This window comes from Alligator mississippiensis, chromosome 1 (assembly GCF_030867095.1).
Source record: "Alligator mississippiensis isolate rAllMis1 chromosome 1, rAllMis1, whole genome shotgun sequence".
In the NCBI taxonomy this organism is placed as follows: Eukaryota; Metazoa; Chordata; order Crocodylia; family Alligatoridae; genus Alligator; species Alligator mississippiensis.
The window spans coordinates 165,815,452-165,830,468 of record NC_081824.1 but is presented as its reverse complement, the minus strand read 5'-3'; the positions used below and the strand labels follow the sequence as shown (position 1 = coordinate 165,830,468).

Here is a 15,017-nt window from a genome sequence, read left to right as displayed (position 1 = left end):
GGTCTCCAAGGCATCATATTTCAGTGCCCTTTGAAACTTTGACTGGTCTTTGCCTACTGAGGAGAGAGAGACATAATAGGCTGATCACAGCCCTGAAGACAAGGAGAATTGGGGCAGGCATACCAGCACTTATTTTTCAAAGCACTGATTATAGGTCCAAACATGCTAGTAGTACCATCTTTCTTCATTTTAATTTTTATAGAAACCAGCAGACAAAGAAAGAGGAAAGAGGCATAACCCAGCACCTGTTTCTCTCCACCTGAGTTTCCAAACGTGTGGCGGAAGCCATTCTGAATGACATTTGATATCCCTTCCATGCTGAAGCGCTAAAAAGTAGCAAAAAAATATGGCAGAAAAAAAAGGAGACAGAGAAAGTTCAAAGACTATTAGTGAGTGTTTACCAAGTCAACACAAGAAAGATCAGACAGAGACAAGCTGTTAGAATATATTAAGCACTGTTGTATGCTGTTCATATGCAGAAGAAAATTTTAAGAAAAGTTTAATATTAATTAACATTGTGATTCTAAGTATTATAAGACCTGATTGCATATTTTCATCATATTGAATCAGAAGCAAAATTTTCATGACAGACTCAATGTTGACACATAAATGCATTTTACTATTCAGTCTATACAAACTTTGTTTTTAAATAAGAACCAAATTTTCAGACCTTTTTAAGAATAACTTAAATAATGTAAATACATTGAATAAAATTCTCCAGAGTTCAATTTCAGAGTATACCTATTTTTATGAAATTATTATTGAACCCTATTGTATTTAGAAGGATCCTTCTAACATTCAATTTTCTTAAAGCCTAATGATATATTATAAATTTATTTTTTGAATTAACACACATCAATTGACATTCATTATACATGAAGCATGTTATGTGTTTGTGCTTCCTCTGCCACAGTAACAGCAACAAACTGTACCCCTGGAATGATGCTGATATTGTAAAGTGCACACAATTAGTTAACAAAATAAACATATGAATTTCAAGCTCCATCAGAAGTATGTGGAGACCAAGCACAAAAAAAAAATCAAGTTTACTCTACCAAATTTGTCTTTTCATAGATTTCATAGACATTAGGGCTGGAAGGGACCTCGGAAGATCATCGAGTCCAGCCCCCTGCCCAAAGGGCAGGAAGTCAGCTAGGCAGGAAGAAGCTTTTGCAGTATTTGCATTCCATTCTTATTGAGTGAAGGAAAGAATAGTAGATCCACACTTCTGACATTCACCCTGAGATGTGAGATTCAGAAGCTAACGAACTAAAAAAACTAAAAACCTCAGGCTATTCACAGAGACCTGTGATCACACATCCACATACATCTGCATTTATTTTTCAACGGAAAATAAAATGCTATGTTAATGTAATACTCAGTGTAATTTTAAACACAATGAAACAGAGGAAATATATAAGGTCTGAAACCATCTTAACTCACCTTCCCAGAATATATGCAGATGTTAAGTGCTTTAAATAGTAAGTCTTAAAAAACCTCAACTAATCCTCCTAAGTATCTTTGTGAAATAAGTAAGGAAAAAAAAAGAACTTCCTCATTTTACAGATGGAAAAAAAACCCAAGAAAGAGGAAAGTAATTTATGTGAAGCTGATCAGAAAGTTATGGGTAGAGCAGCAATTACAATACTTGATAATTACTTATTTTTTAAAAATATTTGGTTTAAAATATATTTATCTGTTATTTACACTTGCTCCAGTAAAAAGTACATTATATTTTCAAATTTTGTATCAACTAAAGCAGTGTTGATGTAAATTTAAAATGCAAAAAGCACAAGGGAACCTTTTTAAAAAACCCCACAACCTACCACTTTATGATATCCTATGTTTGAGCACTAATAGAGTGAATTTTATAAAGGTTTAAAATCAGCTAATCTCCCATTTGTTAAAAGCAAGCTATACTAATTCTCTTTTTCCAAGGAATTTATTTCCCTGCAACATTAGTCTTTTTTTAAATTAGATTTCTGCTAAACATACTGGTAGAAAACAAGAGTGAAACTGAATTGTATTTAGTACAGTGTTTCCAATCTTTACCTTGTCACCAATTTACTTTTTTTATTGATTAAATGATAGTGATTTAGACAACCACCATGGCTAAACTCAGTACAATAGCCATTGTGGATCCATTTATAGCAAGTTATTACTATAATGAACACCGCCTAGCTCTTAGAAAGAGATTTTCAGCAATGATTTTAAAGTACTATCTGAAAGGTCAGTATCAGTCTCTTCATTATAATCACAGAGAAGCAGACCCAGAGAGAAAAAGCAACTTGCCCAAAGTCACCCTGGAACCAGGGGCATAGAACTGTATCACGAAAATTTTAACTTAAAGTACATTTACACATTCAGATTATGGAGAATACAAGGTTTCATGAACTCCCTCAATTCTTTACATTTGGAAGATAATCTCAATTTAAACATAAATTGCTTTTTCTATGACTGAAACAAGAACTCCCAGAAAGGTTTTAATGCTCTATTCATTTCTACAGAATCTTTACTGAATTCTAATCAAGACACTTAAAGTTAAGACTTCCTAAAAACATAGGCCAACCTCTTAGTATGCATTATGCCCAGACAACTGTATGCTTAGTCTCAATACCACAAGTACTGCAAGTGTATACACAAAAGATTTTGGAGGTGATGGAGAGAAAGCTACTTTAATAAACTACTGGATTTTAATGAAATTCAAATAGCTTGGCAAAATGAGAGATATCCAAACTTTTGCATATTCAAAGACTCTTCAAAGAACTGAGCAAGGACTGACTTAAATCCTCTGCAAGCAACTACCTTCTCCCACTGGAATATCACCTAACATGGAATAATTTTAGAGCAGGGGCAGTTAAGAGTTAATCAGGTTTCAATATGCCTTGTTAGAATGTATGAACTGCAACTACTTTCATCAAAACACTGCCAAATCTTTGAAGATCTCAGATCAGGGCAGTCCAAAAGCTGGCCTGGAAGCTGCATGCGACTTGTGAGGAGTTAAATTGCAGCCCTAGCTGTTGCTCCCACCATTGCTCAGGCTGCCTGCAGCACCAAAGCAGCAACTGGGGGCTTCCATGCTTCCCCTCCCTCTGTCTTCCCTTTCCTGCCCTGACCCCAGGGGGCAGGGCAGTGCAGTACAACACAAGCATAATGTGTAGCAGGGGAGCTTATGGTTGGAGAGATAAAGGCAAGTCCAGGAACTGCCTCCAAGGTCCATGGCCCCTGCTGACACAGCCCAAGCCATGGCGCCCCTGGACACTTAGAAGTTGGGACAACCCTGATCTCAGATAACGCAGTTCATGTTTAATCCCACCTTTTATGCATGTTTCATTAGAGAGAGAGGTAGTTAGCCATGTTAGATTAAAGTCAGGCAGAAACCAGGGTAGATTTGCATCTTATAGACTAATTAAATCAGAGATGCGTAAGTTTTTGTGAAGCAAGCTTACAAAATATCACTGATTCGGTTCATCTATAAGGTGCAAATCTACCCTGCCTTCTGATACAGCCTAGCTAATGTTAGCAGCTCTGAAAAATCAAGTGCAGTGCTAAAACAAATCTTGCTTCATTCTTTCAAAGATAGCATCCTCCTTCCTCTTGCAAGAGGCAAGCAAATATTGCCTGAGTGACATGTTATGGATACCCCCTACATGGAAGGTCATTTGGGAGATAGTAAATGGTGGGTAGAGGGCAAGATGACTTACAGATAATATCACAAGAACATTCTAAAACGCAGAGAATAAGAGTTTCTTCAAAATGCAATACACATTTTTGAAGCAATGTGACTGAACATCCAATGCCTCAACTTTTCTACAACAGCAGAGAATTCAGAAGTAAAAATTCAGAGGCAAAGCATCAATGAGAGATAACCTTTTTGAAACTAATGGATAGCTGTGTCAGAGGGAGTGCAACAAATAGCTGCTGGTATAGCAGAGGCAAGAATCAGCCATTTTAAGCACCGAGGTACTAACTGACTGGAAATTCAAATTAGAAAGGTCTTCTTATTCTTAAAATAATAACTAAAAAATACTGAAAAATGGCAGGTAATCATGTGCTTAAGAGACAAAGTATATCTTCTCTAGCCAAAAAAAATGTATTAGAACAAAGAAAAACCTCATACAGTAAAAGCTCTGTTATCCAGCACCTTACAAGCTGGCATGTTCTACTAACTGGCATGCCAGCTTGTAAGGTAAAGTGAAACTGGAAGTGCCCACCGTGGCACTTCTGGTTTCTCTGAGCCCCCACAGCCCAGGGGAAAGCAGCCTGTGCTGCTCAGTCCTCATGGCCCGGGGCACAGCAGGCTGCACAGGGCCCGCCTCCCTGTCCCGCAGGGCCCACGGGAGGGGCAGCGATGCCCCGGATGCGGCGAGAGAAGCAGCGGCCCGAACAGGCAAGGACGCCTGTTAAGGCCACTCAATTAACCAGCATATTTTTTTATCCAGCATCCCCCATTCTTGGGGGATGCCGGAAAACAGAGCTTTCATTGTACTAATATTACAGATTATCACAGAGTAAAATGTGCTCTGCAACTGCATATCCAGGCATATCCACGAAGATAATCATCTGCGAATGAGAGGCCATATTAATCTAGAATACACTCAAGTCACCTGCATTAACTCTCTAGAGACTTTCAAATTATTTAGCTTACTGCTCAGTTGTTGTATCTCAATCCCAAAGATGAAGCCCACAAGATTGGATTTACATATTTAACTTGTGCTTAGGGAACACCATTTACATTCTGGAGACATGCCTGTTAACTACACTTGAACATTTTCTGACCACTGAAAGATTAACAGATCCCTTGATGGAAAAGGACTCATTTACCCAACAGTAACAGAACTCACAAGTGCATAGCTTTGTGTTAGGTCAGTATGAGCCAACATTTTTGGCAGGTGCTACATATTAGCCTCACCCTCCCTGAGTGCCACTCTGACCCTTTTATTGATCTGCTTCTCTGGCTTCTGTTCCCTGTCCAATCTGCCACTGTATGCTGCCTGTCACCTCCTCAATCTGCTGTGTGCCACACAAGGGCTGCCGATACCACTTGTGATACCCATGCTGCTGGTTGGCCACCCTTGTTAGTGCACCAGTGTAAGCAGAGATGACTGTAGCAGGGTGCAGGGCCCGGGGCAAATCAGCCTGTGCTGGACCTGGATGCGGTGGCGGGGGGGTGAGCAGTCGGACGCAAAGCTGGCCCGGCACCATGGGGCTCCCCAAAGTATGGGGCCCAGAGAAGTCACCCCAATTTGCCCCACCTAGGGATGGCCCCAAGTGTAAGTTGCCCTGTTCTTTACAGTTTTAATGAATAGTAGATGAAAAATGAGCTGTTTTGAAATTATGTATCACCCCAGCAGTTAAAGGAGTTTGCTATCTATCTTTACAAAATATAGTTAGACAGCAAACAAAAAATAAAGGCAGTTGAGGGCTTGATATAAATTTCATTTATTATGTTTATATCTTACTTCCTGTACTTCCCTCTTTTTTTTCCTTTTTTAATCATCACCACCTTTTTTGTTCGTGTTCTGACTGTCATATAAAATCAGTATTTGGCAACCACCACTACACAGCAGCATCAGATTGAAAATGCTAAGGAAAGCTGCCTCAATGTGATGCTAATTGTGGTAACCGTTTAGTATTGACTTTTTAATGGCTTTTATAGTATTCACAGAGAATGGTTTCTTTTCATCTACGGTAAAAGATGCCTGAGGAAACTTAGATTTTTAAATATATAAATTATATACAGTTTTGAAATATTAATCAAAGTTTTTACAGAGGCAGGTTGGTGCTTTATTTTATTTTTAATGTGGACTGAACAGTTGCCCTTCACAGGCAATTATCAATGTATTAAATTTATACATCTCTTAATCATCAATTAAATACCCACTGTTCACTGTATTTTCTCTTATCTGGTATGTTCAGATCTGTTATGCAGACAGTGAGATTGGCAAAAATAAAGAAATACTGCTAGTTAGGATTATCAAAAAGTAAAGGAAATATCAAAAGGGATACGCTAAGAAAATGTATCAACCAACCATTTCCCCAGCATAACATGATTCTACTTGTTTTGAGTCAAACTATAAATATGATCTTTAGACAATCACGTAAACTATCTAAGCACATCTTTAAGTGTCAGCTTTGCTTATCAACTTTTAGTTGTAGAAATCCTTTTTACTTCAAAATTAAAATTTCTTTTTAAATTCAATTGTTGTTGCTTTGTACTGACTAAACTACTGCGAAGTATTCTACATACCCCCTCTTCTGCTTGGTCATTAACAACCATTACAGTATATAACTGACAAGTATAGTGAAACACATACTTCTGTTATTATCAAATCAAAGAGTTTGGTAATATCATACTGTGAAATCTGTATTCACCTTTTCTTCCCCAGTGCAAGGAGTTATAAAAATTTAGATAATTATTTAAGTATGACACATACATGACACACTACTGCAATTAATCACCAGATGAACTGCACCATTTACTGAAAGTTTGCACAAATCTACCTTTATGCTATATTTTCATCTAAAATCTCAAGACTACAAAATATAAGTATTGTCTATATATTACCACCCAAAAAATGTAAATGATGCACAAATGAAATTCTTTTGCTTGGACCGTGTCTAATTGGCTTGCTGTTCATCAACAAAGGAAGAAAACTTGTCAGAGTTAAGCTAATAAGAATTACAGAAAGAAAACGGCTATTAGATAACCCTAATTTCCTCCCAATATGTTTTTTCCCCTTTATTTTCTAATACTCTACCTGATCTAACTTTAAAAGACCTAAGTGGATATTATTGTAGGGCCAAATTTGTCTTTGTAAATTTGTACTATTTACTTTCAGCCTGATTTTACTTCCATTCAAGATCCTAGGAATTTTACTGGGATAAGCACAGAGTCTATATTTCTTGCTTTCTTTCAGTCTCTGGACACGAACTCCATTCATCAATTAACCATAATCTGAACAGGCATATTGTACTTCCTTTCCTGCATGGCTAACACTGATATACATGATGCAGTATGTACAATCAAAATTTAAGACCCTTGGCTTTACTAAAATGAAGCAGGAAAAGAGGTATGAGCAATGGCCACTTCTGAGAAGTGCATACTTGATTCCAACTCTGAGCGTGAAAAACAAAACTAGAAAAAGTTAAAATTTGGCAGGTAGGAATTACAAAAGGAAATGCGTCATGACAAGAAGACCCTGGCCTTCCCTGTTTGAAATATGGGGAAAATATGCACCATGCACTTTTGGTAGAGCTATTACTTCCTCACTGGATGAATGTATGATATTAAGCACATAAAGAAGTGCAGTTTTGCATGCGTCACTTTGCAAGTAGATACAAATATATTCTTACTGTTCCAGGCATATGACCTTTTTCTTGTTTGCCATTTTGAGGGCTACCATTTTTCAGCTTCTTTTTCTTCTTCACTGATTCCTTGTGCTCTCTCTGTTTGTTTTGTACTTCAATGAGAACAGAAATGAAACTATTTTTCACTTCTTTCTCAAACTCCAGCTCATCTCGTAGAGCCAACTGCTGTACAAGCTCCTCAGAATAATCCTTAATGGCAGTCTCAATTTCTTCGAGCAGTTCATTTAATTCAGCAACAGACAGTCGTTTTACTCCTATTGAAAAATAATTAAAATAGGAAATGAAAAATAGTCTTGCATAATACCTAAAAGTCATCTGTCAAACTTTAGGCATATGAAAATAACTAATAAAAGGATTGGTAAGTCATTGTAGGTAGTTACACTTTCAAAACCAAAAAACCCTTCATTTTTAAACTACAGAAAAGAAAATACATTGTGCTATTGGGAATATCAAAGTACACCATGATTTTTTTTAGGTTCTTGGAATACAGAACTGAAGAAATAGCCACAACTTTTGATACCCACAACGTTTATAAAGAGTAAAAAATAATCTGCAAATTCTAGGGAGACAGCTGTCCCTAAGAAAAGCATGGCAAGGCCTCTGCCCAAGAACATCTCTCTTGATACTGACAATTGTGTTAACTATGAGCTTGTTCCTAAGATTTTCAAGGGGAGAAGGGGAAAATCATTAAAAAGATTATGGTAGAACAACCCTAGTCATTTCTGGAGTCCTCGGATTGCAGGCCTGTTATGATGAAGAAACCATACAATTTCTACTGGTTGATAAAATTCTCCCTAATTATTGGTATTGAGAACATGTCTGTGCAGATTATTTTAAGACTGGGAAAAGTGTTTGTTACCAGTGAACAAGGTTTTGCTAGGCTTGCAGATGTCAAAAGTAGATGGTGTCATTTAACTGTTTTCTTCCTGAAGGGAGCTTCTAGAAAGTAGTTTTGGGAAAATACCCATCTACTTTGAAGGACTTTCTCTAAAGGGGAGTAACAAATTTTCTTTACAATTCCCTCCAGTGTGAATCCCTGGTCACTTAGTACTTAGTAAAAAAACAGGATATGGTATATTAAATAAGACTACTACACACACCAACATTTGGCTTTTCTATTTGGGCTATTGTGGCAGAATATATGACCATGTATTTTTTAAATGAGGGACTGAATAAAGACTAGCTAGCTGACACATTCAACCTAGACAAAAAAAAAGAAGCCAGAGAAAGCATACATGAGAAAGTTATTCACAACATAGCAGCTTTTATCTAAGAAGTATATTAGATTGAGTGGCCTAGATTGTAAGTATGGCAAAAAAGAATTAGCAGAGGTGTTCAAGCTAGAGCTTGTGCACTTTATAAGCAAGGATAGCGATGAAAGGATGTTTTGATGGGCTGCTTTCAGCCCCTGAATTTACTTACCTTATTTAAGATCCCTCATCTTCATAGAATTGGGCTTTCTTAGCTACCACCACCACAAAGCCCATCTTTTTAACTGGCATTTGGGGGCTGGGGGCTAGTTCAATGAGAACAGAAATAAAACTGTTTTCACTTCTTTCTCAAACTCCAGCTCATCTCGTAGAGCCAACTGCTGTACGAGCTCCTCAGAATAATCCTTAATGGCAGTCTCAATTTCTTCGAGCAGTTCATTTAATTCAGCAACAGTCAGTCATTTTACTCCTATTTAACTAGCTAAAGGGCTAGTGAAATAAAGAGGAGAGTTTACTTTAAGCTTGGTACACCCGTGTGAGTGCAGCTCATGCCTAGAAGAGGCAGTGCATTAAGTTTGACCCGGCTTGCCCAAGGTCTGTACAACTCACGCACTTCATTTTGGCTTTTTGGTGTTTTTTTCTTAATAGCTGATTCAATTAGCTATTATATAATAGCTGTATCTAACAGCTGATTGAATCAGCTATCAGATAAAAGTGCCAAAAAGCTCCACTGAAGCGCACTATCTACACAGATGTTGGAAGAGCTGGGTCACACTAATGCAATGCCTCTTCCTGGCAGACGCTGCACTCACACAGGGGCACACCAAACTTAAAGTTTAAAAAGCACTGCTGTTTGTTTTTTTCCATGTCTGTAAACAGCCCACACGCACATCTTTTAACTCTTCTCTTTATTTAACTAGCCTTTTAGTCTACCCAGCCAGACTGAATTAGCTTTTAGATAAAAGTGCCAAAAAGCCTAGCTGAAGCACATGATCTATACAGACACTGGGAAGATGGGTTGAACTAATGCCCTTCCTCTTCTGGTAAAGCGCTGTTTTGTTTTTTTCCCCACATCTGCAGCAGCCATGTCCTTAATGAAATGGGTATCGCTGTATAAAGGGGGCCAGTTAATACTGTAGGTTTTGTTATAACATTATTTTAAAGTAGACAGAGTATTAAGAACTATGGATAGATGCTGAAAAATACAATTAGGCCTATAATAACTCCCACAAGTACAAGAAAGTAGAGTGAAAATGTGATTTCATTTCTCAAGTCACCTAAGTAGACAATTTTATTGGAACTAGAATCTCTTTATTCCTTTGCTAACAGGGAAGAATCAGCAATAGGAGCAGGTATATTTTCCACACTGGCAAGGAACCAGAGGGTAACATTCAAGTCCTCAGAGTAGATTAAGCCTAAAACTGGTTTGGAAAGCTTGAAGCAACACAGTTAGCCTAAAGCTATTCAAAGCTTTAAACCTATTTAAATTTCCCATGGTTCTTAAAGTTGTTTAGAATATTTTAAATCACTCTAAATATTTGGCATGTGGCCTGCAGCCCCTTGCAGCACAGCTTTTTGTTTGTGATGTGGTCTGTCAGCACCTGAAAAATTGTTGCTTCAGCATATCCAATTGTTGAAGTCAAAAATCAGTGCTGCCCTGGTCAAATCCTATGGATGACATCAATGGCAACAAGGAGATGAAGTTCTGCAACACTGTTTAGTGCTATGCCAGATATATAAAGTAAAACAGGTTTCTGTAATTCACAAAACTCATTATGCTGTATGTACTATAATTCTGATACAAATATATATTAGTTTTTTTCCCTGTTGCTTAACTTCTATTTCTGTTTCACCGTTTTCTAAGGTCCCTTCTAGGCTAAGTACAGACAGTCAAAGAGTCTGAGCCTGAATCAATTCAGTCTTTGCAGGTTAGTCTAAACTGTAGAAATTAAACTGAGAAACAAGTGAACAGACATTCATTGATGATTCAGGAAATGCAGCCTACAGGCCAAAAGCCAGTGAGGGGTGCCAGAGCATGCCCCTCAGCCTGTCAGCCACTGTCAAAGGAAAGGGACTGAAGCTCCAAGACTTTTCCCTACTCCCTGCTCAAGCAGAGGGGGCATGGCCAGGCCCCAGCCCTGGGCTAGCACCTGGAGGGTAGGGGTTTAAATCCCCTCCCTGACTGGGTCTGCCTAGGGGCAGGGCGCAGTGCCTGCCAGGCTTCTGCCCCCCCCCACCCTCTGTTTGTGGGAGGGTAGCTCCTGCCAAACTGAGGAGGGCAAGGAAAAAGACAGTGGGACTGAATTTATTAAAGCTTGAACAAGAATAGTCCTTCCTCTGAAGTCAGCATGTATTGAACAAAGCAATTTGCAACCTCAAGCACATAACAAAGAACCAAAAATCTTCACTTGTTAAAATACAGCCCAGTAAAACACAGTGAGAGCACACACAACTTAGTTTAACTTAAAAAGGATTGTAATAAACCAAGAAGACAAAAGAAAACCTTGCCTATGTCTTACGTAATCCTGAGGGCAGTGTGTCTCCTTACAGCCAGATATTCAGGAAGTCCTTCTTGGGGAACCAGCAGGTAGTCTTAGGTGTTTTACTGGGGATCCCATAGGTCCCATTTCTACTTGGGTTTTTACAGGTACACTTGCACCTCCTTCTCCCTCGTGGGTGCCTGGACATTAGTATGTTTGTCACCTATATCACCTTTGGCAGGTTTCTCATGCATTCAGTGTCTTGTATCTCTTCTTAGGTACTTCAGTCTCGCACCTTTTACAGGTTCTGCTTTATAATGTAAATGTAGCCCTCTGCTTTCTTTGGTCACACCAGCCTCAGCAGTCTGGGACCCTCTCCTGTTCCCTTAGCTCTGCTTCCAGCACATACATGTGATGATTGTGCCAGGTCTTTGCCAACACCTCCCCCTCAGTCTGGTCCTGCAGGGCTGGGCCCTGTGCTCACAGGTGGCAGAAGACAAGTCTCCTCAGCCCTGGTTCCCCAACTTCTTCCCCCTCCCCCATGACCTGGGGGAGCTGAGGGGAAGTAAACCCTCTCCCTTGATCAACTGCTTGCCTGCCTCAGTCTCTGCCAGAGGTGGAAGGGGATGGAGTCTGTTGGTCTCCTGCCAGCCCCCTATCTGCTGGTAGTCCCTCTCAGGCTGCTCCCTTCTCCCTGCTTCAGCTTCAAGGGGAATAGTCTGGCAGGGAGCTACCCCTCCCCACACCCCAGGCAGACCCAGCTGCAGTCCCCAGCCAGGTTTCCCACCCCTACCCCCCTTGTCAGGCAGCCCTCACTGCTCTGGCTAGAGAGCAGAGGGGCAGGGCCAACCCTGCTCTCTGGAGCAGACAGCACAGTCCAGCCCAGGGCTGATTTAACTTGAACCAGGAAGTGGTCTGGATCAGAAGTTTCATAAACCAGTTTGACCTAAATCAGTTAAGTCTGATACTACATTCAAACAGGTTTATCTTAAACCAGTTTCAGCTGTTTTGAAGCTGGTTTATGTGCACTGAGCTTCTGTTATAGATTTAAACCAGCTTCTGATCACTTAAACTGGTTTATGTGTAACTTCTGTCCCTAGCCCTAGTCTTGTAGGAATCAAGTACTGCAGTATTAGGGCAATGGTTATCCAAAACAGACACACTATAACTGCTTAGTTCTGAAAGGCAAGATGAGATTTATTGAGTAAAGGAGATCCTGGGGCCAATCAAGACCAGAGAAGGATAATGTAACAGCATTCCTGATATGTGCTTGGTATTGCTAATGCTGGAAGCTACTGGCCTATCTAAAAACTGAGTAATCTTTGAAGGACATCTGTTTTCGCACATCTATTCCTAGCTCAGGAGGGAAGAAATAATTTCCCCCATCCCCTATAACAGGCAGAAGGCAGATGGGGGCACTCATAGATGAGTCTATGGCCAGGTATAGTTATTACACATAAACAGGGACATACTAAATACATGATTTCATGGAAATCGTGTAATTGGCAGTCTCCCGTGAAATAGCCAGTTCCCCATGAAAAAGCATGGGGAACCAGCTATATTAAAAAAAGATGTCTCCTCGAAGGCTAGGAGAGGGAAGGGAGCAAAGTAGGAAAAAAAAGGCATATTGCCCATCTCCTGAAGCCGGGGGGGGGGGGGGGGGGAGGGCAGAAAAAGTCCCCATCTCTGTCTGCAGAAGGTGAGGGGGAGAGGAGGGGAGCAGGGAAAAGTCGGTCAAAAGTTCCCTTCTCCTGATGGGGGATTTGGGGGGGGAGGAAGATGACGACAGCTGGAGTGAACTCAGTCCAGAAGCCAGTCAGGGGTCAGCCTAGGAAGCGCAGAAGGCTTTAAAAATGCTTGCAAGCATGCTGCTGCAGCATGCCTGCTTGCTCATGCCTGAAAAACAGGCATGATTGTAAAGAAGCCAAAGACTGCCAAGTATGTGTCAGTGGCAGACCATGCCAAGTAGTATCCTGCAGGTAACCTACATGCAGATGGTGACAAAAAACTCTTCTGCACCACCTGCAACCTGGCCCTGGATGTGACTAGGAAAAGCACCATCAATTGGCACCTGGAGTCAGAGGTGCACATGAAAAAGAAAGCTGTTGCAGAGGTCGACAGTCAAAAGCAGCAGCAAGCAACCATGCCCTCCCTCTTCAAAAAGGGTGTGTGCAGACAAAATGGGGGCCCTAAGTTGAAGTAGTGGGTTTTAAAAAAAACTGCTTCAATTTAGGGCTGATTAAATCCCTGTGTTGTGCACACACCCCGATGACTTACATGCCTCTTTGGTGGGGAGGGGAGGGCAAGCTGTTGGTGGGCGGAGCAGTCCCTGGGCTGCAGGGGGGGGGGGCAGGGGCAGGTGCTTACCTCCACAGCAGCGGTTCCCCCCTCCCCCCCGCCAAGGAGGCACCTGACTAAGGCGGTCCTGGGGGCACCACAGCCATGGAGGGAAGCACTGGGCCCCTGTGCAGCTCAGGTAGGCAGCGGAGGGGGGGACGCAGAGATGAGGCTCGCCACTTTTCTTGGGCAAAGCCCACTTCTCCAGGCTGTTGCCAGGCTGTCTGCAGGGCTTCCTGCAGAGCTGTATGGAGTCTAGTGCTTTGCTCCACAGCTGTAGGGGCAGCAAACTAAAACTCGTTGAAGGAGTTTTAGTTTGCTGTGCCCCAAGTCATTTAATTTTACACCGCCAAATTTCTTACAGCCGCTGGAATTAATGCACAATATGCTGCCGAGGCATGCAAACACCAACACCATTAAAGTGGTGCAAAAGCGTTTAACCCGCTTTAAAGTGTCGTGCACACATGGTGCTCGTTTCCTCTACACCCAGCCGAAGATGACAGGCAGCAGGCTGGCAAGGCAAGAGGCAGCATTTTTCCTTATGGAGGCATTTGCAGCAGTGAACATCTTGCTGGAGAAGCTGGATCACCTGAAGCTGAGGGACTACCTGAAAAAAAAGGTGCCAATGCTGGCAGTTTTCCGTGTGCTAACAAGCTACGACAGGACTGTCTCCCTGCAGTCATCATTTTGCACATTGAGTCCACAAAGGCTGTTCTTTCAGAGTACAAAAGTGGCACTCTTTCAGAGTGGCAAAGTCCTTTTCTGTTGTGGCTGATGAAGCCACCGACCCTTAGGAGAACCTCCTGCTGCACATTTTATTTGTACCAGGGAGCTGGACAGACAGGGACCTCCCAGTATTTCAGGCTGAGCCAGTCCTCCTCCTCAGACAATTTTTCCACCACGTCTCAAGCCATAGTGAAGGTACTTTGCAACACGGCATTGACTTTAACCAGGTCTCAGGCTTCCTCTCCAACAGTGCCACATACATGTGCAAAGCTTTCTCTGACATGCTCAAAAGAATGCTGCCCAATGATGTTCATGTCACCTGCAATGCACACATTCTCTCTCTAGTAGGTGATATCTGGTGCACATAGTTCCCTGAGGTGGGCAGCCTGTTGTCCTCCTTCAAAAAAGCCTCCAAGCACTGTCCAAGGTGTAAGATCTGCTACAGGGCCTCCATTACCAGTCAACATGGGGACCCACATGCCACTGTGTCCGCCACTGGAGCCTGTCCTCACCTGTGGAACTTGTGGTTCAGTGCGGCTCATTACCATGCCAAACACATGTAGTATTACTAGCAGTCTGTGAGCGAGAAGTTGGATATTGTGCCCAACTCGGTGCCTGCTCAAGCACTGGTATCTGTTGGGGCAAGATGACCCTCAGGATCAAGTGACGTTTGTTGCTGAGAATGACACTGGGTTCATGGAGCTCCTGACATGGTTTGAAGGCAGGCAGGGTGTGATCCATTTGGCATATAACAAACTGATGAACTTGATCAGCTGGATGGAAGACAGGGCATCACAAAAGCTGTCAAGTTGTCCTCAGGAAAACCAATGGAGATGGGAGCTGTTCCAGATATTGGTTGAGTTTTATAGCTATTACAGGTATGATCCATCCC

The 15,017-nt window shown here is 41.3% G+C and overlaps 1 protein-coding gene across 3 annotated transcripts in view; it reads right to left on the bottom strand.

Moving 5' to 3' along the window:
* The window catches only part of FEZ2 (fasciculation and elongation protein zeta 2), a 59,374-nt gene that overhangs the window by 26,027 nt on the left and 18,330 nt on the right, over positions 1–15,017 (bottom strand). For 2 of the 3 annotated variants that reach the window (XM_014600017.3, XM_019500607.2), the window contains exons 5-6: positions 7,357–7,625; positions 246–326 (exon numbers count right to left, since the gene is read on the bottom strand). In XM_014600017.3, coding sequence (XP_014455503.1) covers positions 246–326; positions 7,357–7,625 — 350 coding nt within the window. The remainder of the gene's footprint in view (positions 1–245; positions 327–7,356; positions 7,626–15,017) is intronic. The other variant, XM_019500605.2, reaches the window with a different exon arrangement.